This window comes from Ornithodoros turicata, chromosome 2, assembly GCF_037126465.1.
Source record: "Ornithodoros turicata isolate Travis chromosome 2, ASM3712646v1, whole genome shotgun sequence".
Lineage (NCBI taxonomy): Eukaryota > Metazoa > Arthropoda > Arachnida > Ixodida > Argasidae > Ornithodoros > Ornithodoros turicata.
In genome coordinates, this window is record NC_088202.1 from 65,811,118 (window position 1) to 65,838,962 (window position 27,845).

The 27,845-nt window shown below is 44.9% G+C and overlaps 1 protein-coding gene across 8 annotated transcripts in view; it reads right to left on the minus strand.

Annotated features, from left to right (window-relative positions):
* The window catches only part of LOC135385516 (histone-lysine N-methyltransferase 2C-like), a 148,983-nt gene that overhangs the window by 43,121 nt on the left and 78,017 nt on the right, over positions 1-27,845 (minus strand). For 7 of the 8 annotated variants that reach the window (XM_064614866.1, XM_064614869.1, XM_064614867.1 and 4 more), the window contains 13 exons: positions 27,522-27,733; positions 27,235-27,436; positions 25,719-26,615; positions 22,266-22,630; positions 20,992-21,249; positions 19,036-19,254; positions 17,955-18,075; positions 13,411-13,869; positions 11,411-13,048; positions 9,307-9,579; positions 9,167-9,231; positions 8,531-8,710; positions 6,139-6,417 (listed from right to left, as the gene is read on the minus strand). In XM_064614866.1, the coding sequence (XP_064470936.1) occupies positions 6,139-6,417; positions 8,531-8,710; positions 9,167-9,231; positions 9,307-9,579; positions 11,411-13,048; positions 13,411-13,869; positions 17,955-18,075; positions 19,036-19,254; positions 20,992-21,249; positions 22,266-22,630; positions 25,719-26,615; positions 27,235-27,436; positions 27,522-27,733 (5,168 nt within the window). The remainder of the gene's footprint in view (positions 1-6,138; positions 6,418-8,530; positions 8,711-9,166; positions 9,232-9,306; positions 9,580-11,410; positions 13,049-13,410; positions 13,870-17,954; positions 18,076-19,035; positions 19,255-20,991; positions 21,250-22,265; positions 22,631-25,718; positions 26,616-27,234; positions 27,437-27,521; positions 27,734-27,845) is intronic. The other variant, XM_064614870.1, reaches the window with a different exon arrangement.

Sequence of the window (27,845 nt, forward strand, 5' to 3'; positions counted from 1 at the left end):
AAATTTTGGTGCATATTACGTCCTGTAACATGTGCTTTAGCTTCCCGACACTGTTTTGATCTGTTCTATCTTTGTTACAAACCCCAAAGTTTATCTTGGTGAACCCTGTATTTTGCAAATTAAATGCTATGGTCACTCAGACCAAGTGCAATCTGATACTAGGCTCAGGACCCACATTTACATTTCTATGGTAGGTTTCCTCAGCCCATAATGGACATTTCTGCAGGAGCTGTATACTGTTTTGCGCTACCGACCCTTGAGCATTGCGCTTCCTTTTGTCAGATTTCTGTGGATGGAGCTGGAGCTCTACAAAACGTCAGTCCCTTGTATGACTTGTAATAATTTTGAAGCATTCCTCTTCACTTAAATGGTTACTGAGATGTGTATGAAGCAGTTCGGGCACAAAAAAGGGTGAACGGCAGGGAAACTGGTTGCTCGGTGATATCATGCTGCTCGTGCACTTTATCACCCATGCAATGCGAAAAAAAAAAGGCAATTTGAATTTCACATCCTCATCGCAGATGCATGCGCAAAAAAGAGATTAGAAGCAATCTTTTTCAAACGGATTTGAGCACAGGCTATTTTGGCAACAACCACCAGTTTGCGCGGCTTACTTCTCCACACGATTCATCATTTCATGCAAATATAAACTATTCAGGGTGTCTAGGTGTCAAAGATCATGATGCAAAAATCATACAGCAAACTCATGTGCTCATGGTATCAGTCACATTTGTCTCTGGCTAGCTGCCCACGTTATGGGCTTTGCAGAAAAAACACAGATCGGGCAACACAAGAAATTTCGAGTTACTAGGATATGAACCACATAACGTTAATATCGACACTACAGTCACAGTACTCCATTCAACAACACCGGAACCACCTCAAGGAATGTACATACCTGAAATCTAAACTTCCAGACAAGCTATAATGCGGTGCAGCAAAGCAAAAGAGAAAGGATAAGGAAGGGGATACTTAAGTGGGTTGCTGCTTGTCATACCCTCTTTATATAATAGGAATGTGCTGTAGGTCACATATGGGTTTGCATGACACGTAAATAGCCATGTGCTACAGCTATGCAGACACCTTTGGTTTTTTTTTGTCATCACGAGGTATTGCTGGTTGGGTATCTACAGGTGGGACATCAAAAAAGTGTTGGGTGCAAACTACACGCTCTCGTGTTTCTTGCTGGTTGACACATTCAAATTAAAGGACAACATGCACAAGCCTTAGTGGAGAAGAGGGTTTCCTTGAAAACAATGAGAATGGATGACAATGCTGATATGCAAGCACGCCTCACTAAGTTACGAAGTCCCTTCTTCATCACAATGTTTGCCTTGAAAGGTTTGCAGCACATTAAGCACTGTTTTGGGCCCAGAAGAAGAACAGTCTCTGTTCGAAATATCGGCGGCTTCTGTCCTGAGGCAACTCCCTTCCTACATCTCTACCGGTTCGCTGGATTTCTACCCGTCTACTGTCTTGGGCCAAGTTGGTTATCTTTCATGATGGCTGGCCTCATTCCCAAAGGATGAAACACAACAATACGACCGCTTCTAAGCAACAAGTTCATTAAACAAAATATCTGAACCTTTTATAGTTTGCTAACAAGCTGGTATAAATCTGCTGCAATTAAACCTCAACAATACTATCTGAATATTCTGGCACAGCTCAGATGACAGTTGCCTTCCTCTCTCTTTAACAAAGATTTGTTGGATGATTCTCTCAGAACAAGCCCAACGCAAATAAAGCGGAACATGCCCCTGAAAGCTGGGAGCAAGACAGCCAGACCAAAGAACCATGAAGGCACACTTTGCACACAAGCTCAATGTAAACTGAAAAATCATTCATTTACTTTGCACACCCTGTGATGCATCAGCAAAAGCTCAACGTTACACTGACTTCTAGCGTTGTACAAGACAGAGGAGTATGTTTTCCCCCCGAGTGTTTAAATTTTGTTGAAATACCGATGATGAAATTTGCTAGTGCCATCAGCAATGTGAGATGGAAAATTTGTGAAAGATTGCTGCTGACACAGTAGGATCATCACATAACAAGAGGATAGTCAGAAAACTATTTCTCAAAGTTAGGTTAAGCATCTTGCATGTAAAAGGTAGTGTTATAGCTTATAACAACACCAATGCAGTGCCGTCCCGTTAATTCAAACTCAAAGGGGAACGTAGATTTGTTAGAATAAAGCAGAGCTCGAACTAAAGGGAGCCCACGTTCACGGTGGCGCGATGGCAGAAATATGAGAGGCTCATTCTTCCCAGAATATTTATTTACACGCAAGCGTCAAAACAGCACAGGGCAGAAAATAATCTTGTAGCGCTCGCGTTCGTTTCTTCAGCTGCGACGTTGTTTGCGAAGCCCAATCCAATTGCGAACCCCGCGAACAAGAACATCGCCAACCTAATTTGAGTAAATATCGAATTGCTGCCTTTGTCTTGGATGTGGAGTAAACAGGAAGGGTAGTGATTCCATTAAAACAGCGAGGCTTGCTTGTTTTGCTGACGACGAGTAAGCAGTGTCGTTTTGTGCCAGTCCCGTTTGCGTACACCAGCAACAGTGATTCGTTCCTTGCTCTTCTTTCCTCTTGCAGAAGTATTACTTTTATGAAAAATGGACTTATAGAGGTATGTGAATATTCGAAATTGCGAATATAAATCCAATATTTGCGATAATCGATTTATGAACCTTCGATTTATGAATTCTCTCGTTTTATGGACACGAGCACGGGGAACCAAACTTTTTCCATTCGTTTTTCCCTCGTTTTATGAACCTCGATATTCGAATAATGAACGAAATTTCTGGGAACCAACTAGGAGTTGCCCAGCGTTTTTGCCCTCAATTTATGAACGGATCGTTCCGAGGTCAACAGAAACCTTTAAATGGATAATTCCTTGGTCTTATGAATGATGCCTGAACGGACGAAACGTTTTCCAGGTATTGCATCCTCGGTTCTTAACCCCTCGAAATCCGAACAACAAACGGGTTTTCCGGGGTCGCACAAGGTGCAACCAAGTGTTCCTGACCTCAGTTGATGGATAAGGTGGTCGCTGTCACCCGGAGATTAATAACCCGGAGATTAATAAACGGAGGTTAGGAATCCTGGAGGAAATCAGAGACCAGTCCAGTGCGAATGTGGTGACATCTCTTATTTCCAAGATTGACACAGCGGAAGGCATGGTCCAAAGCAAAAGTACACAATATATGGCATTATAAACACAATCCCGACTCGGAAATACTGTTGCATTTGCTCGATAGTACTCAGTTAACTGAATTTTCGATTTATGAATCCCTCGATTTATGAACGATTTTTCGGGGAACCGAGGGTGTTCATAAATCGAGGGTTGACTGTATTTGCGATAATCGATTTGTACTCGTATTCGAAAATTTGATATTCGAAGTGTTCGAATATTCGTAAAAGATCGAATATTCGAATTTTTTCTAACATCATAGCAGCTTACTACAAAGCTGTTGCGGGAGGAATTTGTACGTTGTGGTAGCGGCAACGAGCATGAATAGTAGAACAGCTGCAAAGTGATGCGCGGAGCTTTCAAGGTATGCTCATCTGCGAATTCATCTCTACACATTTGGTAACTGAAACTGAAACTAGTACGCAGTTGTGCGCAGCCGCCATTAAAGCCTGCCCCAGCCAAACGCGAAACTGCGGTACGCTTCATGCATCTTCAGCACAATTGTGGCTAAGGATTGCCAACAATCTCTGAACATTCGTGTGAGGCTAACAGTTCGGTGAAATTCCGGTTACATATCTAAATTTTATTGTTGTTGAGTTGAACACCGCTGTTCACCGTGCCACTGCACGCACAGTTAAAACCCGCATCTCGAACACGTTTTTTTTTTCGGTTTCTGCTTGTGGTAGTCAGTGATATATAATAGAATCATGGTCGCGTGCGATGACAGTGATAATCCAGGAGTAAGATGTGACGATATTTCGACATACAGGGTGGTCCACCAACCATGATAGAAATTCATAGTAAAAAACGTAGGCCCTTTAGAGAAATTTCTCAAGGCAACCTAACGTTATCTTTGCGGAAATGGGTTCCCCGTGGAAATTTCTGAGTTCAATTCAAGAAATTAACTTTCCGTCAACTGAAATGAACTTAAAATGTTACCAATATGTGGCAAAAGTTATTGGCAGAAAAAAATTCCTTGACCGCATGTCTCTCCGGGGCCTACGTTTTTTACTATGAATTTCTATCATGGTTGGTGGACCACCCTGTATAGTTTCTTCAACTCCGGTGCTCTGCGACCGCATGTTAAAAGTGCCAACTAGGACGACAATAACGCTGCCAAGTCATTTGAAACTTCACTAACTGTTGTTACACATGATAGCAAGTCGCATATGGCCTCAACCCCAACCCGGATGGAGCTATTTCGCTCACGCGCGTCGGCACAAAAAAATTATGAGACACGCGCACAGATTTTCGAAGTGAAATGAAAGAAGCGCTGAACACGAACGTCGCGGAAACAATCACGCGTGATAAGCACCCATATAACATCGTCGAGGATGGCGGTTTTACTATGCTAATAAATGAGGCTGTTCCAAACTATGCAATACTGTCAGGAATGATGGGTTCACGTGTGACATCACACGTGGGGGCATAGTGAAACCGTACAGTTTCTTGCCTACACGACAAATGCAGAAGGCATTGTCAGTGCAAGAAGAGAACACTTGCTACCTTTGTTTTCCTTCTGAGATGTGCTCATGGGTAAACCATCCCACATTCTGAACATGTCATTGCTCTTTACTTCCAGTCTGTCTGTTTCACCAGCACTTACAATGCCAACACAGGTGTTCACAGTCCATGAAAGAGTTTTGGAGTTGTTTGAAAGTTGTTTTTATGGCTTCAGCTAGCCTCATGAGAACAGCACATTGTGTCATTGTAAAAATATTTTGACTGTAGATGTGCATATAGGCATGTATGCCTTATGCTAACCCCATACATTAATACGTACTGTATAAGTGCTTAAATTCGCGAATTTGTGAGAAGCCAGGATCAGGTAATTATTCGCGGAACCTTAAATTCGCGGTACCGTGCTGTGTCCACCCTGCATCTTAGGGGCCATCCACCTTGAACTTCCTGGAAGAAGCTAATAAAAGGTATCACAACTGGGTAACTCGTTCAATTTGTCTTCCTTTTGAGCACTTCTGACTGCAAGGGATGCAATTAGGGGGTCCTACTCGGCTCGTATCTGTGCCATTGGCGAATTGCCCTGTCTCCCGTCATTCCTGTCATCGCACCGAGCAGGTGCAATTGGCACTTGGTAGTGATGCGACAACTTTTCCAAAGGTCTATACGCGTGGCAGAGTGCATACGCGCTTGCTGGATGATCCAGGCTCACAAGGTACCGGAATCATGGGAGGCTTACATCTGCGCGGGATTCGTACGTCAAGGCGGGACTACAGTCTCCAGTTGCAGCGACGAACTGAACACTTTACGAGGCAATGCAGTGTAACAACGTAAGAAACTCCGTATACATAAGTTGCCTCAGCGTCCTGGGTGAAATTTCTTACATATTTCTTTCACGTATTTTTCTGTCATTGGTTCGAATATTTCGCGGGACATTAAATTCGCGAAAAAGGGGTGTTCGCGAATTTCGCGAAAAATAGGTCCTCGCGAAAATTACTACTTATACAGTATTCCATAGGGCTTTTCAAGTGTGTCGCAGGGTATTTTTCTAAGGATCAGCGGAACACAACTGTGACCATGCTAGTTTTCGGGGCTTAATTACTCTTACAAGCCTTTATCCTATGACGGGATATTCCATATTCGATTCGATATTCGAAGAAGAATTTTTCAGATATTCGTATTCAAAAATTTCAATATTCGCACACCTCCACGTATAAGTAAATAAGTAAACTTAACATATAAAAAGTAGTGGTGTCCCTGACACGCAATCTCGCTAGAATAAACTGTTGCACACCTTCATATGTTCGTATTACCAGGCATTTTTTCCCACTGAAATACACATGGCTTTGCTGAGACCCAAGCGTCAGTTCGAATTAAGAGATTTCGAATTAACGGGATATCACGGTATTAAAACTTAACATGAAAGCTGCAGCATCCTATCGGACTTCGTGCAACTTGGTAAAAGTTATTCTAGAAGGGCACCTACCTGCTTGTGGCATGCCATTTGACACGGAGATGGGGCAGATTTTTCTTCTTGCTTCACAGTTACTTGTGGAGTTGGAAGAGGCTGGACAGAGACTTCTTCCTTGATGGCAACATGCCCCGTTTCTGGACCACGAAGCCATCGCATGGGCTTTGATGGTGTAGCTGGTGGAGTGATGCCTTGTGTGGATGGGTGCATACGGTAAACCATATGGGGAGGAGTTGGAGGTACAGACACAGGCTCACTCTTCAATTGGTGCTCAGCTGGCGGTGATGGGGAGAGCTGGAGGCGTGAGGATGTTTGTTACATATCAGCATTACTTTGATTAAGGGCACAGACATAATAAAGAAGACTGAAAAGAAATAATACCAATCATGTTGGCGGCATGACTAAATACTGCGTGCAACATAAGTAGCATATCTACAGAACCATACAAAAAGCTGACAACTCTGATGCGCATAATTTAAGATGTAGTGGGAAAACCAACGACAGCGCTGCAGTAAAATTGTTGATGAAAGTTCCTTCATTGTCCAAATCCGCAAAGCGGAACGTCAGAAGTCCTTCGCCACAGGGGGTGAAGTCTGAAGGGTTGGCTCATTAAGAGCTTTCTGTATACAAAGTGCTTAAAGAAGTGCCTTATAGAACGACATATACTGCATGCAGTGCAGAATGACTCCAAGTATGTTAAACAGGTTAGATATCCTCCATGTGCATAAGAGACATAGACACATGTGTTTTGCGTCGAGAGGTGATGACTGTATCATTGAACATGCTTTATGTGAAGTAGCCAGGCACTAGCATTCTGTTTTATGAGTAGGGTCTGACTTTTTCGGGTTAAATGCCTTACCAGTTTCGGGAGGGAGAAATCGGGTGTTATTTTAAAATCTGTAATTTGGGGTGAAATCAGGTGCTACTGATACGGGTGCTATCGGGTTATTATGTTCTGCTTTCTGTCCAGCTAGCTCCCAGCGTTTAAAGTGTATATATTGGTCACACACATACTCCGCAATTTATAGGGTCTAGCACCACATGTTGTAACATGAAATGTGCTTCGCATACTCATTGTTGCACTAAAAAAATATGTGCAACACACATTTGTATAACTTGCTAGTAAATAGCGCACGTTTGTAAAACGTGGTAAAACCTGATATGTGACTGGAATTCGGGGTGAAATTGTGTTTAACCCGAGGGGGGGGGGGGGGATCAGGTTTAACCCGAAAACGTCAGCCCCCTATTTATGAGGAAAGTCACGTTCCGTGTGAGGCGAATCAAGGACTCCACAGTCTGAGCTCAGTGGGGCAGCAACTCCTTTGCCCCCCGTGCCATTTAATAGGGAGAGTTGGGCGATTAAGAGGGGCATAATTTGAAACTCCTTCACTGTGCTCTATTGCTGTACAGTCCCCAGCGGGCGCCGCCATAGAGATGCAAAGCATTGTTTACGGCGCAAGAAGGGAAGGCACATGCACATTTCATTGATGGAGGGCTTCGAGCACCCTTTATCTTCTAATTCATGCAGTTAATTGTGACTCAGAACCCCCCATATCACATATGGCTGTAGGCTGTAATGCCAATCGATTATATCGAGCACCAGAAAGCACACCTGGATAAACATGGTGCCTACAGGTTGGCTGTGAAGGTGATTCCGTACGGATTCTGCTTGGGTTCAGGATTTTTGGTTTCAAAAATGGCCAAACCCTCATGCAAACCTCTGTGTTTGTCCTCACCCTCTGACCCCCCCTGAGCTGGCTATATGGAGATGAGACGGTGTTAGTGAGACTGAAAAACTGCTTTCCAGAGAAAATTTGAGAAACAAGCAGAGCATTGCAAAAGCATTATTAAAACATTCTCCACAATATGTAGTGTGGCTGAGTTGGCACATTTCACGGCAATGGCATTTAACAGCAAAGTTACTGTTCATCATAATGGCAGAGCTTCCGTTTCAAAAGTAATCACCATAATAGAGGACATGAGACTGCTCTGCTTAACCACATACAAATAAGCATCACTATATGTGTGGGTTTTTATTTTACACCATCAGCAAAAACGAAAAAAAAAAAAAAAAAAAAGCAATTCAGCACCAGAACCTAAGTAAGCCTTTATGCCGAATGGTTTGGAATTTGGGTGGGCACTTGAAAGGTGAGACACACTTTCCCAGCTGTAGAGTCTGAAATGCTGAGATGTTCGTTCTCACACTGCCTGCTGGATGATAACTCGACTACAGTGTGCCCTCACCCATTAGACGATAACAAAAGACTAAATTACAGTCACTTTGCATCGACGCAGCTATGGCAAAAACTCCCATGACGACCAACAACAGTGAGTCTCAGTAATGCATTCGTGTTCTGAAACAACAATGCTGTGGCAAGTTCCTTGCGAATGTAGAGTATGAACACACCTGGGGGACAACTGGTTTTGCAGGTAGTACTATCACCTGACTCTCATCATGTGGCAAGCGCACTGTCTGGGGCATTCCAGTCTGCCTTAGAGTGAAGTTTAGTGTGTGGGTAACAGAAGATGGGAATGACATGGAGCTAGCACCAGTTGCTGTCAGCGCTGGTGGTGATGGCAGATTCACCTGCAACGAATAGACCTCGAGTTTTAGCAAGACGCATAGCACTTGCATCATTTCAAAACTGTCTTGACATTAAAACCTTAATGTAGAACACCATGAGCACAACCTTATCTGAATGGGAAAGTTTGATAAGGATGAAATGTGAACCAGTCACACTCAATACCGAATTTGAGGTATTTGAGATACCTAACTTGACACAAAACTGTAACTGAGTGACCAAAAGTCGACCATTGCCTCCTCCACCTTCAAGAGGTTGACGACTATTATCTCAGCGAAGGTACCTTTCATCCTCCTTTTGTTGTCTGAAATCTCAATATACCAGACACCAATTTCAATGTCCCATATATGAATTCAGTCCACTGAAGTTTGTGCTACATAGTGGGTTTCTACAGTTACAAAGAAACTTATACATAACAAAATATGTCCATCTCAATGCATGACAACCTCGCATCAGCATACCTGAGGTGATGGCTCTCGCTCAGGTGTATACCTCTCCAATGAGTTCTTCTCCTCAGGTGCAGTGTCTAGGGAGATACAAGGTGTAAGACAGCTCCAACCCTCATTACTTCATAGAAAGATCAGTGCTTTGGGATGCGTACCAGAATCTTCCACTGGCAGATCCTCAGTCTTAATTTCAGCTGGAGTTTCATCCTGACAAAACAGAGATCTCTCTTCTGGAATTCTCTCAAAGTCCTCTTCAACAGCACAGGGAGGTGGGTTAGAATAGTTGTGGTCCCCGCTGTGTAGCACGTCGGTGCACCCAGAGTGTATGCTCATGTCTGCACCTTCTGAACCACTGGGGCTGGATTCGTCCTCACCACGTGGTGTGTCGTCCCCTTGCAGCTCCGGCTCGGGAGTTGCTAGAGGCCCCACTGTGGTTATTACAGGGGGCAAATGCTTAAGGCATCGTGAAGCCAAATCTCCATTTTCCACATATCACAAACAGTGTCACTAGTGCATGAGCAAATCAAGGACATCAGAGTGTGCTCAACTACACTCTTTCAAGGAATGATGGCTAACGTGAATTAAGCTCGCAGGAGCGAGGTTACAAGATCATGCGATGGAGATCTCGTATTCTTTAAAGAGACGGTCGCATCCGAAAACCCATCTATGAAACCGATACCGCTATGTTCGGCATTGGCCGACAATCTATGCGGCAAATTTTTTCATCCAAACAGTGCTTAGATATTAGAAGAACAAATTTTAGAGATGAGCGCTGCTTCTGCGGCCGCACAAGCTCCGGTGGCGTGATGTCACTCCCTAAGCGGAGGAGTGAGAGGGCGGCGCTCAGAGGAGGAGAGGCGCCGTCGAGACACCCCGTATGAGACGCCAGTATCTATAAGACCCCCGCACGACAGCGGCATTCCTTTTCTCAAGGTTGTGCCCTAATTGGTTGTTAGGGAGTGACGTTTTCTCATTTTTTTTCCAGAGAGGAAATTCTGGCATACTCTCAACATCCTGCATCTGCTCTTGTCATGTATTGCGTCGAATAACAGTCAAACTAGTACTACGCCACTATTTCGCGCAGGATTTTCGATACCGTGGTCAGTGGTCCAGGAGGAATAAAATGACACTCTAGTTTAGAAATCGACTGGGACGGATGCAACTGTCCCTTTAACAACTAGTATCAACCATCCATATGCAAGTTTGCACTCTTGCCATTTGAAAACGTAAGATATAGTTGTAAGCAAAAGTTACATTGTTTCTTTGTTTGATATGGGATAAGGAAGGTCAGCCTCCCTGCTGGGCTTTCAATAAAGCTCACGTGTATACCCTTACAAGAAGCAGACAGTTGGCTCTGCGCTTGCTGCGATTAAGGGTGCACTTTGAGCGTCATATCAAGACAGAAAAAGGAAAAAGGGTGATCGCATCGGGAGACTGTTTTATGGTATAAAGGTGTGAGACTACAGCTCAACAACTGTGTAGCACCCTATGGCAAAAAACTAATAAATCTTATCAATGTAGAATGGTGCAGCTTCATGATGCTAAATACTTTGCCAAAAGAGCAATGAACTAAATTGAATAACAGCAAGAGATTACCTGTACCGGATAATGCTACACATTAACATTTAATTTTAGTTTCAAAATTGAGTACAGGGCATTGTTAAGGCCTCCCTATCCAACTTGTGCAAGAGAAAGTATTCCACTTTCCTTTGCACTTTTGTTTCAGGGTTGAAGACAAGGAAGGAGGAGCCTGAATTGATGCACAACAACAAAACACCGCCATGTCATAGACAAGTTCAAAAGGACTGCAGTGAGACAACACAACAATCTTTCACCTTGAGATATCCTCAGATATTGTAAACAAGATAAGAAGGTCCTGACAATTTAACATAACATTATGCTAAGACAATAGTATAAAATAATGCATTACCATTACAGTATGATGCGTATGACATGTTTTTTCAGAAGCAAGATTAGATAAAAAATCGTTTTGCTGTGGTACATCATCTCTTACTTCGAATTTGTCACATTGATAATTAGTTTTATTCCGCAACGCCATGATGCTAGTTGTCTGACCAGCAGAATTTACTTACGTCTCTGCAAGATGGTATGAATACGCACAATTTTTTATGTAGAAAAATAGCCATTCATAGGAAATAATTGGGACTAACACAGAACACGTACCGTAAAACTCCAAAGAAAGAATAATAGAAAAGAAACTTGAGCCACTAAGTATTATCTATGATATGAAAGCCTTACCAGTTTCCACTACTACTGCAACATCCAGCGGCTCCTCTTGGCGCTCTGGTGGTTCCGCAAGAGCATCCTCATCCCCAACGACCAGAAGAGCAACCCTCGACGAATCCATTTCTTCCTCTTCTTGAGGTGTGCCCGAGGACCCGTCCTCCAAACTAAGCAGCACCTCTGAAGACACGCAGCCGTCGTGCGTCGCCGTAGCGGGATAATCCAACGACACAAACACGCTTGTGGCCAACTGGTCGGCTCCGTACGACATCAGCGTGGATGATGGACCCACGTGGAACGTACTCCCTCCAAACGAGCTGCTTCCACTCTCTGCAACCCGATGAAGTAACGACTGAGTGGGTGTCGACGACTCCTCAGAGCCGCCAACGTCTGTAGATGCTGTTGCTTTGGGTGGACTGGTCGGAGGCGCACCCCTGCCCCCGCCCACAGTGTGAGGGCTGCCGCCTGGCAGTCCCGATGTGGGGGGATTGTTCCCTCCACCGGGACGCACGCCAAAGTTGCGGGCAGGACTGTTGGCCCTGTAAAAAGCAGCTCGGGCAAACTGGGGGTCAGGGAACTGGCGGGGTCCTGGCAGCCGTCGGATTGCGAGGCCCTGTTGTTGCGGCACGTACTGGCTTTGCTGCTGTTGCATCAGCATTTGTTGTTGCCTAATCTGCTGCATAAACTGCATCCTTTGCTGTTGCTGTGGAGTGGCACCACGAAGGAAACCGCTTGATGCTGGAACAGTCATTGTGCCCTGACCTACTCTTATCATCTGCTGCCTCATGTGAAGGGAAGGCATTCCATCACCCCCCTCTGACGTAAATGTGTCCGCCATCGTCACTGCCTGGCTTGTCTGCAGAATATATGTCGACGGGGTGGGGCTAGAGGTCGGTGAGAGACTCACACACTGATATGCTGAAGTTGGGGGACACTGCGGATTCTCCGAGGCACAAGGCGTTGTCGGATCTCCACCAGCACCTGGTGTTGTTCCACCACTTGCTTCCATGCTGCTTCGAGAAGAATTGGAATTGCTCGCTGGACTCCCCACCGAACCGGCTCGCAAATACTGCAGGATACTTTCTTGTTTTGACAAAGGTGGTGTCGTTCCTTCATGTACTGAACGCCCTGGTGAAGGCACTTCTGTTGCTTGTTCGTGCCTGCTTTGGGGGCTCGGAGATTCTGACGGCGTCTTGGATACCCTCGACAGCAAGTCTGAGAGGCTCTCGACCGACCGGTCCCCTGCATCGTTACGAATTTCGTCAGGAGCTGACATCGAAACAGCAGGTGACCTCTGTGGCAGACTTGAAGAGCTTGAAGGGGTTCCTGGAGAGAAATGGCGCTCCATGGGTGAGGAGCGTGGGTCCGGGGACTGCAGGGCAGGTTGCGAGTTTGGACGGGAAAGCGACGGGGGTGTACGTGAGGGGTCAGTGTCAGCGGTGGGGGTGTCGGGGGCAGATGAAGTGTGTCCTGGAGATGGTGAAGGTGAAGGTGGAGGCTTGCGCAGGTGGTCTGGATATGGCGGTGGTGGCCTCATCATAGGATGCACCCCGCCACCAGTGCGCTGCAGGTAGGGGTGTCCTGGAGGATGCTGGCTCAGAGGGTCACTCCCTGAAAGAGGTGTGGTTGCGAGGTTCTTGAGTTGGAAGTCCCCTAAAGTGCAGAAAAATTACTTGACGTGGGTCCCAGCATGTATTGTGCAATTCCACAAGGGGAGCACTGATATAGTACTGTGCTTGCCACTTCGTACCAGATCATCACAAATGTTACCTTGCAACGATAAGCACAGAGAGTTAGCTCGAACCACTAGTTGATTTGTCAAGAAAGTAGCCATTTTGAATGTCACATGCACAAAAGCAAAAATGGTCCGAACGGTCAGCACTCGCAGTGTGCTAGTAAACAGCATTGCATTTTTTATGTTTCTAGATAAAAAAAAAAAAAAAAAAAAGAATAGGCCTATGTCTACAACAGAGTGGTGAAAGTTTTATGCATGAGAACTTTTCGGTGTTGCTCACCCTGCCGGATGAGGTAACGAGGGATTTGTGTGCTACCCGGGAACCGTGGGTGGATCATGGGATGTTGCTGATCCTGTTGGGAAAAGGGCCTGACCATGGGAACTCCCCCTGTGCTCTGGTGTCTTGGGGGCCCCTGATGCATGCCCATGGAGGCCTCCTTCCCACTGGGAACTTGCTGCTGCTGGAATTGCTGGTGGTGTTGAAGTTGCTGCTGAACCTGCTGTTGCTGTTGGTACTGCTGATGTTTCTGCTGCTGAAGTTGCTGTTGCTGAAGTTGCTGTTGCTGAAGTTGCTGTTGTTGAAGTTGCTGTTGTTGAAGTTGTTGTTGAAGCTGCATTTGTTGCAGCTGCTGTTGGTGCTGCTGCTGCTGCTGCTGCTGTGCTTGTTGCTGCTGCACTTGTTGCTGCTGTTGAGGAGAAGGGTGGTGCTGCTGGAAGTCTTCCCCATCACCCACTTCACCTAAATTTTGTGAAATTTACATGTAGAGTACAGACAGCTCAGACATGGAACACTGTGTCATAGTATATGGACAAAGCTAACAGTGTTTTTAAAAATACTACATTATTGAACTATTTTGTGTAGCAATTTCAATTGTCTCCAGGAATCACATGACAGCAGTCTGTCAGTTTTGGATTCAGTTCATATTGTAGCTTTAAAGGGATGGTCGTATCCAGAAACCCATCTATGAAACAGATTCCACTATGTTCTGCATCAGCCAATGATATAATCGGCTAGTTTTTTCATCTGCAAAGTGCTTAGATATTAAATAAAAACGTTTTAAAGGTCAGCCCTGGTTCTGCAGCTAATGAGCAGAGAGTCAAACTGAACCTGAACCAAAAACTGTTATTAATCTTTATTTTTAGTTGAACTGGAACTGAACCTAACAATCTTTTGGCACCATCTTGGAGCTGAACCGTAAAACCAATTTGGTAACCGGTTCAAATAATCGTTCACATCTACCTAAATTACCAACTGTGGGAGAAATTTAAATTCTGCTACGCACAGTGTGACTGATGCATGCCAACAACTTTCATACGCCACACCTTGAGAAAAAAGGAGCATTGCAAAGGATGATGCACAAAGGGCTAAACTTACTCTGTGTGAGCAAATTTAGTCCATAGTAAATATAGTAAATTTAGGAAGGCAATGAATTTATTTTATGCACATCACGTTAAAGTACCCTGGAAACTGTTTATTGTTGTTGTTGGGAACAGATGGCACTTAGATTACCTTTATTTATTGTTTCTCATTGTAACTTTTACTCACTTCTTGAAATGATTTCACTGGCAGAGATCTTTACAAATTCGTTACGGTGCAGCTTGAAAGCACCTCAGAACAGTGTGAAAAAAAAAGCATGCAAAAATTGCTCCATGCTGGTCAGCCTTTACGGGTTAGGGAGACTGTGAGTCACGATAGCGCTTCTCATCAATTAGCTGGCAGGTGGGCACGTATGTGTGGTTTTCTTTTATGCCGTAGTACTGCTTTGTACGTATTACCTCCACGTCATCGCTAGGTATGCTTTAACAGAGTTCTACAGTACTTACAAACTTTTGAAGTGCAACAGAACGACGAACACCCTCAGGTTTCCAACAAAGCGGGAATGAACAATATCATTGAAAGTGATCACTGGCTCAGAACATATGCAGAACATATCTTATGTCGCCTTCTACACTGTCCTAATTCCCAGGTGGTGATGGTGCTGATTTTGACCAGGTAGTGGTAGTCTTTGCTGTTGGTTGGTTGGTTGATGAGAGCATCACCGTTTACTACGCTAGGAACCAATTTCTACGCAGGTGAAAGCTACATGTTATAGTTGTGCTAGCACAAATTGAAAGGATCAAAATTATGTTTGTGATCTGCTACGAAACCAGGAAGTACACTTTCCAATTACAGTGAAAATATATGCAAAGTGTCAAATTGCATTTGCAGCCCTGGCGTTCGCTTGCATGATCTCTGTCGTGACAGGAAGTGCCACAGCTCTGTGGGTTGTGATGAATGCTGCGAGCTCCTCTTCAACTTCGTGCTGCCAACCCTTTTATGGTCTCGTGAAAGCATGCCTCGTTGCAGCACAACTAAAAATTGTGTCCCATTGTTTCCTCCAGCAGCGCACGTTCTTTGCATCAGCGCCGAACGCTACAGTGTAGTGAACTCTCGATAACTCAAACACCCACTATCCACTATCTTAGTTTGACTTAAGGGGAGTTTTGACTTATCAAACCTGCCTAAAGTTTTGTTGTAAACTGCTCTCAAAACTGTTGCACTGGCCAGTAAGATTGATTAATCAATTGCCTTATAGCGTGAACTTTATTTTCACCATTGATCACAAAATACATTTAATGCCAATCAGTGCTGGATGTGGCAATGCTTTCACAGCTCTGGAAGTATTCTGGTATTTTCTTTTGCTTTGTGTACATAACTCTGCTTACAAAGCCCTGAACCCTTTGTAGGGACTGCAAAATTTCCCCACTTTCATCCTCTAACTCCACATAGTTTTGCAGAACATCAAGGGCAGAACAAACTTCCTGCACTGAGGGTTTTTTTCTTTCATACTCTAGTGGCTCAGGCATCTGCTCTTCATCCTGAGCAAAACAAACTTCGTCAAATAGGTCATCAAGGGATTCCTCAGCACACACATCCAAATGATCATCTGAGGTTACATAATGACTGAAGTCCATGCCCAGGAGTCCCTTGGCACAAAACTGGTCACTAAGCTCTGGTTCTGAAGTTGATTCATCTTCATGTACCACGTCTGCTTCAAGGAAACCTGCTTTCTTAAAGCAGTTGCTGATGGTTTAAGGTTCAACAGCTGCCCAAGAAGCTGTTAGCATGTGTATAGCTCCTAGGACATCAATTTGGTAGCTTTCTCCAGCATCCATTGACACCAGTATCCTCGAAAGTAGCCTATTTCGGTAATGGTACTTCGGGTTTTTTATAACTCCTTGGTCCATTGGTTGTGACAAGCAAGTTGTGTTGGGGGGGAAAAAGCATAGCGTGACAGACTTAAGTCCTTCCACAGTAAAATGACTGGAGCAATTGTCCACAATCAATGCAATCTTTCTGCCCTTCGCTGAGTACACACGATCAAGTTTCCTTAGCCACTTTTCGAAGATTAGCTTTGTGACCCACGCATTCTTGTTGGCCTCGTAATCAGCAGGAAGGGAACGTATCCCACGGAAGCATCTAGGTTTGGCGGATTTCCCTACAATTAGAAGCCTAAGCTTTTCGGTACCAGTCATGTTCGACCCCACTAGGACCGTGAGTCTTTCCTTGCTCAGCTGTCCTCCCTTGCACGGATCATCCTTGAAGGCAATGGTCTTACTAGGCAGCATTTTATAGAACAATCCATTTTCATCTGCATTAAATATATCATCTGGCTTGAACTTTCGAAGCAAGTGCTGTAGCCCTGTGGCCATTCAGTCTTCAACCACATTCATATCATCTGACTTGGCCTCTCCAGAAACTGTTCGAACTGTCAATCCATGTCTTGCCTTAAATCCTGCCATCAAGCCTTCGCTGCATTTGAAATCGCTGATTCCAAGCCTTAAGGCGAGCACCGTTGCCTTTTCTTTGATGACCGGGCCGCCAATTGGGATGTTCTTGCTGCGTGCAACTCCTATCCAATGTACAAGAGCTTCTTCCAACTTTGGGTTCTTTCCCATTCGAAGCCTTTTTCTAGTTCTTGGGCATGATCCACTGCTGGCGCTCAACAAAATCTTCGACTTTTTCGACAGAATTGTCGATAGCGTGCTCTTCGGTATCCCAAACTCCGAAGCAATCTGTCCTTTTGATTTCTCACCTGCTTCAACGACTTTTATGACCTCACACTTCTTTGCAAGTGTGAGGGTCTTCAGCTTCCGTTGCTTTAACGTAGAAAGTGACATGCTGCCCAAAACAACACCAGCACGCACAGAAAACGCGCGTTCCTGATCTCTAGCTTTCCGCGTCTCGCGTCTCCCTCGGCGCGGCTCGGCGGCCGTCACGTGACCTGGTTTGACACCGGCTTTGGATAGGATTGCGTCTTGCGTCGGCAACGAGTCGATCCACTTGTCCCCTTTAGTTAATATGGTGGCTGTATTCGTGGTTTTGACGGGTTTTGCAGAAATTTCGAGTTATGAGTATGAAAGATGTTCCTTGGGATGAAATAAACATTCGGGATAGCCGATATTTCGAGTTATGCGATTTCGACTTAAGAAGGTACTTTTTACATTACGGATATACTGCAGGTACATGGGACATCGTGGGGTGTTCGCCTTAAGCCTAAATTTCTACTTAAGCAGTGTTTGACTTAACGAAAGTTCACTGTAGTGGCACTGCTTTGCTGGCTAAATACCGTCGTGAACTCATTGCACGTTGGAGGCGCAATAATGGTGTGCGCTGCGTGTGGAGATGGTGGAACTGGATTGAACCGGACGGAGTCGCACTGACCGCATCCTCGAATTTAAGCCAGACTCGTAATTTCATACCCAGAAATTTTGAAGAAAAAAAAAAGTATTGGCCTAGAATCAAATAAATACCATAATTTGGTGTGCTAAAATTTTTCTTACTTCCTTCAGGATGTGGCGATCGTTGTGGTAGCATTCCTTGCAGCACAGTTGGCATCATCTGCTGCATCTTGTCCATGCTCTCCCGGTGTTGGTAGCCGTCACCCAGCAGGCCTTGCTCATCCTTCAGAAGTATACGATAAACAATGCCAACAGAAAGATCCAGATATTAAGAACATGAATACAGGCAAACAGATCTTACAGGAACAAAGAAATGACATTTTGAGATCTCTTAAAACTGTGCTCAATTCCTTAGGCAATGTACCAAGTGCAACCATGAAATCCACGTTTTTCTTCTTTTTTTTTTTAACCTATTATCGTAGAGCAATCTAGTTTACAAGGGCTCTCAAATCTGTGAGACTAGCTCCCAGAGAAGGAAAGAGGTCTCTCATTCACTGTGGCAAATGTTTGTCTGCCATGGTGGTGTTTATTTGGGGTGCATATGCACACACATTTTTAATATTTCAAGAATTCATGCCACAGTGGTTGGCCTGAGGATTAATTTTGCCCACCTGAGGGTTCTTCAATGTGTACCAAAATCTCAGCACACCATGTTTAATGTTCCTCAGGAAAATGTCGTGTCTGCACAACTTGTACCCGGCCATTGAGTTTCTCACGTCCCCAGTTGTGATCGAACCCTGGGCTTGAACCTTGGGTTCAGCAGGCTGACACGCTAAGCACTGATAAGCTGAGGTTGCTCACACACATAATTTGGTCACACCGAACGATCCTTCCGGTTGATCCTGGTCAGTTTTGTCAGATGGGCACTTGAACCTCGTGATAAGTGACGTCCACTGTGCGAAGCTGGGACACTTTGCCCACGTGCAGCTCAAAAGACTGCTGTGCACACATCAGATGCACTAAGTTCGTGTTACTTGTGGGAATAGGTTAGGGACTGATCGGACATCCCATCACAATGAAACACAGATTCGTTTTGGGAGCCCCACACTGCTCCTTTAAACAACACAATTAGGGGCAGATTAAGTAGCGCAAGATGTTTCTGATGTTTCGGGTTGGTCTTACACACAGCACACTGCTGGAACATTATCAACGGTTCTGTTAGGTAAACTGGTAGAAGACCCACCTGAGATACAAGGTGAAGGCTCGGAGGTCTTGGAGTACGTGGCGAGGGCTGCTGGGGGGATAGCTGAGATAGCAGAGGGGAGGGAGCTGACATGGGTGAGTGCTGCATCAGAGGCGATGAAGGGGGCTGCATTCGTGGTGAGGGACAAAGGCTACCCATTGGGGAGGATGGAGGAGGCATTGGTGATGGAGGGGGACCTGGTACTCCCGCACCAGAAACCTGCATAGAAAATATGCAAATATTTTCGACAGGGTTGATAAGAAAGCATAGCAAACTGTCAACTATATAATAATACCTTGCCGTCCTAGGCTGCAACCTGCAAAAACGGACCTTAACTTCAAGCTAAACCATGTATGCTTGATTTTATTTTATGTTATTTTATTTGGGTTTTTCTGGCGCATTAGCTACTAAGGCTAAACCATGTATGCATTCCATGTATTACACGTAAGAGTGCTTTGGCAAACGCAAAATAAAAATTGTACTGCCGCGCAGAAGGCAGCCATCGTGTTACTGAATTGCATTCAACGAATACACAACAGACCAGCTCAGACAATCCAATCCAAGTACTACCCAATCACCCTCCAATACTTGAGTGTCCGAGTGCGATTTTGCAAAAATTTGCGGAATTGTGGGTCTGCCACGGAATATGAGGTTTTGCGCAGAATTTTGCAGAAACCGTGTGTTTAACTCAGTTTATGCGCGAGATGAACGGACTTTGCTCGCACCGGGTCGGCTAGCGTTACAGTGTAGATGTGCCACCCGGATAAGGCCACCAGGCCGTGATATGGCCCCATCTGTGTGCTAGAACAACCCTCTGACTCCTCTCTCTAACCCTCAACTCTCTGGGATTCTGGAGTGGAATGCTGAGTCCCTGCTTTGGTGTCCAAAGCTGTCAAGTACCTCTGTGTGACAGTAAACTCTGTACATGCAGAGAGGTCACTTAACAAGTACAATTTGATAGTCAGTGACAGTGACTCCCTCTCAGAAGAAAGTACAATGTACAACGTTATGCTAAGTCACAAAAGTTTTTGGAGTTGTAACCGTGTTCCTCCACACTAAGAGCTAACAGAGAGTATTTTCTGTCTGAACTAGGGCAATTTGCCTTTTACCGCGGAAAAATGCAGAATTCATAATTGCCGGTTTATTTTTGGTTGCTCGACTTGTCTGGGCACTCACTGGTCTAGCGCCATAGTGATGACTTCCAGACGGAGACGGATATCTTACTCCGCACAGTTGAAGTGGAAAGTTATACTATGCGCCGAATCGAACAGCAATCACCATGCTGCTGAAGAATATGGTGTCGGCAGGACATGAGTGATCCGGTAGCAGCAGCAGCCGGTGAAGATTTTCGGCTCTATTGGCTGCACATTCCTACTCTCTGTTGCTTCCTCACTTGTAATGAGGCCTGTGTGCATTTCCCATAACCCGCTTCACGTCCACGTGCTTCTGGTTTACCATCATATTTGCACAATTATATCTTGAAAACAGAAAGCTTTATGCTTGGAAAAGGCACTGTGAGGAACTGTTTTGTGGAAGCTGGATTTATTTGGCCGTGCTACGGCAACTATGGGGACAGAATACAACCAACATGAGAAACTCCAACCAGACGTGTAGAAACGCTTGAACGTGAAGGATGTCATGTTCGACAATTTTTTATCGGCCGAGGATACTGTGGTAGCGACATCTGGACTCACCGAAGAGGAAATCATGGCCAAGTTACGCACACCAAACATCGTCAAGATATAGTGAGGAAGATGGAAAAGATGCAGAGAATCAACCCATGCAACGAACTCGCAAGTGCTTAAACACCCGACAGCATCTGTGGAAGAATTCTGTGATGGCTTTTATATGTTGCATGAATAAGGTTGAAGGTTGGTTCACATTCCAGAATTCGTGAGTAACAAAAATCGGATACAACAAGGCTGTACATACTACTAAACAAAGGTCAATACTCACTGAGACATGCTGCGAATGTTGGGGATGTTGCTGAACTAGCTTTCCTGGTGTAGGCACAGTAGGACCTCCCAACTGAGGTCCTCCCATTCCGGGGCCCCCCATCATGGACCCCATATGGCCCTGCTGCTGCATCTGTTGTTGCTGCATTTGGTGTTGTTGCATCTGTTGCTGTTGCATTTGCTGTTGTTGCTGGCGCTTTTGCTGCTTGGCACGATATTCTTGCAATACCATAGTGTGCTGGCGATACAATTTCCGTACCTTGCAAATGATGCGGTAAATTAATTAACACGAAGTAAAGGTGTAATCCAGCCTCGGTGGTCACTTCAGGTATAAGACACGTGAAATAGCATATTACAACAATCAATAGCAATGAAGTGAAAGAAAAGGATCATTGATTACGAGACAAGATGTGCTATATAATTTGGTTTCTCTCTATTCTGCCACTGTGCAAATGCAATGCACTGGGCCTGAGATCGCATGAGAGGAACCTGAATGGCAAGGAACTGTGCAACAGCAGTTTTCTTTTCCACATAATCTTTTCATTTTTACTCGGTTATCATGCAATTTCCGTAACATGTCGTATTAGCACTATAAGCGTAGAGCTCTTTCTTAACTAACCACTGTGGTTTGTCAGCTAATAATTAAATATGTTTTCTTTCTATTCCAAAATCAGTACGCTTCTGGCATGACTTCGTTGTGGCAAGGACTTGCCCCACACAGTTACCAAATGAAATCTGCAAAGTCCAGTTACATCACAACACGGAGCCATTTAAACATGTAGTGTCTATACTAAATAGCTGGCTATTTAGATTGCTTGTTGGTTTTGGTACATGAACCCTTACAGGGATTTAGCACTCCAGTTAAGGGAGCATGGGAGGGCACGAAAGAAACACATGAAAAGTGAGGAGGATTACATGCCTTGGTACACACATTCGAACAAAATGTACGAGTGCAGCACACAATCCTGGCGTGGATTCCAATTGTTTATAAATTACTGCTCAAGTTGGCAAAAAACGAAGCACTACGCATGGAAACAAAAGTATACGGATTGATGCTTGAAGAGCAAACTTTCCCTTTTAACTGCTCGCTGCTGTTTGTATCGTTTCCAACACACCTGCCTCAAAAATCCCACCCAGTATTTCTTCATCGTTTGAAATAATTCCACTTTTTCTGTTTTTAATAACTGCAGCAGGTTAAGAAGAATTGGGTCATTCCAGGAGGTGCTTCACAAGCTACACGTTGCAGCTTCAAGTATTTCGCATAATCAGCAGTACCTGATCAAGCTGTTTCTGCAGGGAGGGTTGCTCCTGAGCAATGCGCATGAGTTCCATGGCGTTGTGCTGTGGCAGCTCCTGCCCAGCCTTGGTGAGCTGCCTTTGCTTGGAGGAAAGGGCCTTCTTGGCCTTGCGCAGCTTGCCCACTTCTGTCTCCAGGACCTTCTTCTGGGAGCCCAAGAGGGCTTCCTGTTGGGCAAGCCACTGCTCATAAGTAGCCACAGCTGCCTGGTATTGGGCCAGCTGTAGCCTATGCTGCTCTGGGTCCACGCCCAGGGTTGGTGGCATAGAAGGAGGAGCAGGGGGAGCGGGAAGGGATTGTATAGGAGGAAGCTGCGGCGGGCCGGCCGACGGAGGTGTGCTCCCTGAAAGGAAAATATGGATTTGACTAGGCTTCCTGGGAATATTCCTGGTTCGGGTAGCACAGCACTTCCACTCTGTGTTCATGCATGACACGAGGAATACCTTTAAAAAATAAAAAAGAAAGAAAGGGTAAAATAAACGTTGCAAAGCAGTATGTAATTTTTAAAACACCCACGATGCTGTCAACAACTGGTCATACAAATTGAAGGGACGGTTATGCAATTGTAACGCCATTTTTAGCATCCGCTCTGTGTGAATCAATGTTTAATGGCTCCTATAATACAATGGTTGAAATGGTTCATCACCATACGATGTTTATCGGCCAATCTGGTCATTCCTTCGTAATATCACCCCTCACATCATACACTGTCTCGCCAGCAATCCGGTCTCTCAGCAAACCAAAATATTACCTGCGTCCAGATTTCGAACGATAGCTCCCGCGCAAACTGAGATAGGCGTTTAAAATTTAAATTCAGTCAAACTCCTTTACAACGAAACTCAGGGGACAGCAAAAAAAAAAAATCGCAGTAAAGGTATTTTCGTGAAAAAGGATGTCCATTATTGGACCTATAGGTTCCAGCGGGACCACAAAAAAATTTGCTGTAGTGGTATTCTCGTTAAAAAGGTGTTCGCTATAAAGGAGTTTGACTGTATGTGATACAGAAGTAAATTTCCTATCGTTCAACATCAAGATCATGTTAGTGGACCACTTGATGGCCAAAATTTTATGGATGTTACATAAAGTGGCATGCCATTCACAATAAGCATAGCCAATGGTGGTTGACGAGGCCAGAGCCAGGGGCATGAACCATGACTCTCTGTAATATCTCTGTAATCTCTGTAATACACGACGATAACACTCGCACCTAGACCCAGCGCCGCTGATTTTGTTTCACCATGCAGCCGCCGCACGTTTGTGGCGCTCAATACGGGACCCTCGGCAGACGATGCATTCTATGCGGATACCGTCACTGCCGTCATTCGCGTTTGGTGTTGGCTGGTTTTCACGCGGTGGGAGTGCATGGTTTGTCAGACGTGAGACGTGATGGTGTACTGCACCCTACCGCTTTGCAAGCCGAAGAAAGCAGTGTCGGACCCAAGTATTTTCTTCCACGAGTTCCGCTCAAATGCTGCCTTACGGGAGAAGTGGCTCGAAATATATCGCGGGGTCCTGAGACAAGTAACTTCATTGCGATTGTTTCATTTCATATACGGTGTACTTTACGGATGGCAGTATGTACCATAAATAGTTTTATCTAATAGCTGAGTACCTTTTACGCATCTCTCTCTCTGAAAGAACCACTAATGAACCACGGCCTCCGACCAGGGATGGGCATAAATACATTTTTTGAGTATTTAAATATAAATACAAAATACTTTGGTGAAAAGGTGTTTAAATACTCTTCATAAATACTTTTCGATATGAGTATTTCAATACAAAATATAAATACAGTATTTAAATACCGTAACTACTACCATAAATACTGTGAGGAAGATGTCATCTGGAATTACAGAACTAACGATGACCATAACAAATCAGCAAGGAAAAATAGCATTTATTTGTTAGATTATCATGGTAATTTGATTATTAGAAGTTTTTTTAAGACTGCATCACTTAGGCGTCTTGTGTTCGGCCATACAATCAGATTCACAAAGGAGAACGGCATCTCCACAGGTGCCGATGAACAAAGGCTTGCATTAAATTTGATGAAGATGCTTCGTACAACAAGGTAATCAGCTGCGACCATTGTATCCAACAACAGCGAAAAACTCACCGTCTAAAATCGTTTTTCGCCTGCATGCTAGCTCCAACACTGCGCCATAAACTTGCCCTTCTTCCCGAAAGGTCAAATACACGGCATATTTAAGACATGAGTCAGTATATTTTTAGGAGTATATATTTTTATTTTTTATTTTTTATTATTATTTGTATATTTTTATTTTAGGAGTATATATTTAGGAGTATTTATAAAGTATTTACAAGACTAAATACCCCAAAACTGATATTTAAATATAATTATAAATAAGTTTTTCTACTCTGTGTTTAAATACAAAATATAAATACGTGTGGTATTTATATTTTAAATAGTACTTTAATTAAAATGTATTTACATACTGCCCATCCCTGCCTCCGACAGACTACTCGACAGCGTGTTCTCGGCATTTAAAGGCTGAAGACTTTAGCATCGGCGCAAAGCATAAAATTCTCAGACGTGGCATCGTGGCTACAGTTCCCACGTTTAGTGATCACGAAGTTCACGCGGCCTTGCATCTCCCACGAGTGCAAAAGGAACACAAAAAAGACACCAAAAGGTAGCGTCGCAGAAAAGCCACCATCAAGAAAAGTTCTCAAAGTGGCTCCTATCTGACCAGCATAATAAAGGTTAGCAGAGCATTGTAATGGCAGACCGCAAAAAAAAAAAAACAAACAAACAAAGGGACCAATAAGTAGGAATCAACTCATTCAAAACTGAAGTGCTTGCTTATACAACAAATTCTTTTAGACGCCGTAACTGGTGTCAGTCATCTCTTTGCCAGGAATAGTTTCTTCTTACGGTCGCATTCACACATTCTCTGTAACTGCCCTGTATGTTAACACTGAACGCCTCTCATGCGAAATATAAACTCTGAACGCGCTTGCGTCTGACAATCATAAACGCATGATAACTGGCCCAACACACAAGGTGCTGCAGCCAAGTTAATATGTACGATGTACAGCACATAGCGCGCAAGTTTCACAGTTTTACATGCCACCTAACGCTTCACAGCACAGTCCATTTCTCAGTATTTAGTCTCATAACTCTTAGCTCTATATGCACAGAGAACCTACGACAATACACAAACATGTACGCACGAAGAATTAACCACAAGGACCAGTCATATTGCACACAGCTGAGCTGCAACAGGCGCTCTTCTGGGTACGGCAAGTGGCGCCCCTGGCGGGCGCTCCGCACGTAAATACGGCACTTCCACTCCTCGAGCCGCGGATGGAAGTCCCATAGGCGAACGGGCGAGTGTTATGGTCGTGTATTATAGAGATGGTCGTGGCATGAACGCGGCATCCACGCCCAACCAAATAAACTAGCTTACCTGGAGACAGATGGTCAGGTCGGTGTGGTCCCATCATTCGCATACCACCACCAGGTGCACCACCTCCCATCATGGGCTGTCGCATGCCCATGTCATGCCCACCCCATCCCTGCTGCTGCTGCTGCTGGGGAGGCATGTGCACGTGCGCAAAGCGGTGCCCCACGATTGCGTGTTGTTGAGGCACCACCACTGGTGATACCACTGGGGGCAGCAGTGGTGCCACAGGGCCTCCAATGCTATCGTCTGGAGGCCCTGAAAGCACATCTTCCTTCAGCCTTTCAAAGTCCACATCGCTCAGCAGCGATGTCGTAGGCGTTGCTGCGTCACTGCCACACTGTGTACGGCGCTGCTCCCGCTTCTCTTGCTCCACCAAGTCCTCGAGAAGCAACGGTTGTTCTTGCAACAACAGCGGCCGATCAGTGGAGGGTGGAGGTCTCACTACTGTCCTGGTTACTGGAGATGGGGCATATGGCGGTGGTGGCCGCATGGCTGGTGTTGGAAGTCCTGTCACGACCTCTGATGTTCCAAATGGTGCTGATGGAGCACGTGAGACACGGGAAGCTTCATGCAGGGGAAAACCAGCCACGTTTTGCGGGGTGCTTCTTGTGGGCTGCGGGAAGTCTGGGAAGTTGGGTTGCGTCGTTTCCTTTGGTTTGACCTTGACCTTATGTGGATCAGAGGAGGTAGAGACATTTGGCTTTTGCTCACGGCTCCCAGGTTCTTCCTTCACCTCAGCTTCAGCTCTAGATTTCATCTCACCCACTTCGTCTAAGTCATCTTCTTTGTCATCTAGGTCCAGGTGTTCGTCTAAGATATTGCTCTTTTCACCTTCACCTCCAAATGCTTTATCGAGTTCTGGGTCCGCATATTCCAAGATGTTGAAGTCATTGCCCAGCCCTAAAATCATGTCATCCACATGAAACATCAAGACAACAAGTTGTTGTTGTTGTTGTTGGTTGGTTAACAACAAGTTCTTTATCATGCACAGTATGCCATCAGTGTCATCAGGTAAAAAGGGGTTATACGGCTTTGAACTTCACCACCTTATCTCTGTTTTGATCTTTTTACCCCCCTCGCATCAATAAACCACAAAGCTGAGTGATGTCACACTAGCTTAGGAAAAGAGCGACCACAACACGTGGAGGGAATATATCAGGACAACCTCTGGCAACATTAGGCGTCCCCATTTCGCAAGTCGGCTTCACCAAACATGCTTTAGGAGAAGCTCGCTTTACGACACTGTCACGCGACTCGCAGGTGGAAAGCACATGCTGGGAGTTTCGAATTATCTCGCAAATTTCGGTAGCACTGGTGAAAAACGAAGATGCAAAAGCGTTACAACCGACCTCTTTCACGGAGAGTAATGGAAAATGTCGCTGTCTAGTTTCTTGCTTCAATTTTTATATTTGGTTTGATTCTTTTGATACCAATATTTCCGACATCCTGAGAGATTCGTATCACTGAGATTTTACTGCATCATATCGTTATCATATGAATGTGCAGTATGGTAGCTCACCAAGAAGTTCATCATCATCAAGGTCATCTTCCATGTCACCGATGGCCTCTTCGGGGTCTTCAGCCCCTCCCTGAGCTTCCACCTCCTTTACCAAATCCCCAGCTGTGGTCTTCTTCTTGGCCACCTCAGCCGCAACATGGTGATGTGTTCCGTGAGCCACAGAGGGGATGCGAGCTTCGCCTTGTGCAGACTGTTCTTTCTTCTTTGTTTTTTGTACGGAATGAAACAGTTTAGTTTCGTGCGTACTGGACCTTCCCCAAAAAGATGTACTCAAATTTACTACTAACCTGAGGTTTCGCTGGAAGTTTTGCAGCACTGCTGCCCACCTGCGCCGCCAGAGGTCCACTTGCTGTTGTCTTAGCTCCTTGGCTTACGCTTTCCTGCTTGACTGGAAAAGTTGAGCTGGATGTAGATGATGTAAGGAAGGAACCATCAGGCAGTTCCACGCCTTCCTGAGCATCTGCTGGAGCTTGTTGATTGAATGGAATGCCACGGGTGACTGCGGTACAACATAACGTACATATCGTGTTATAAAGGCTGTGTGTACATCCAATCGTTCATGACATCGAATCGGTTGCTTCCAAGCACAACGGAATCCACCGGATTCCTGT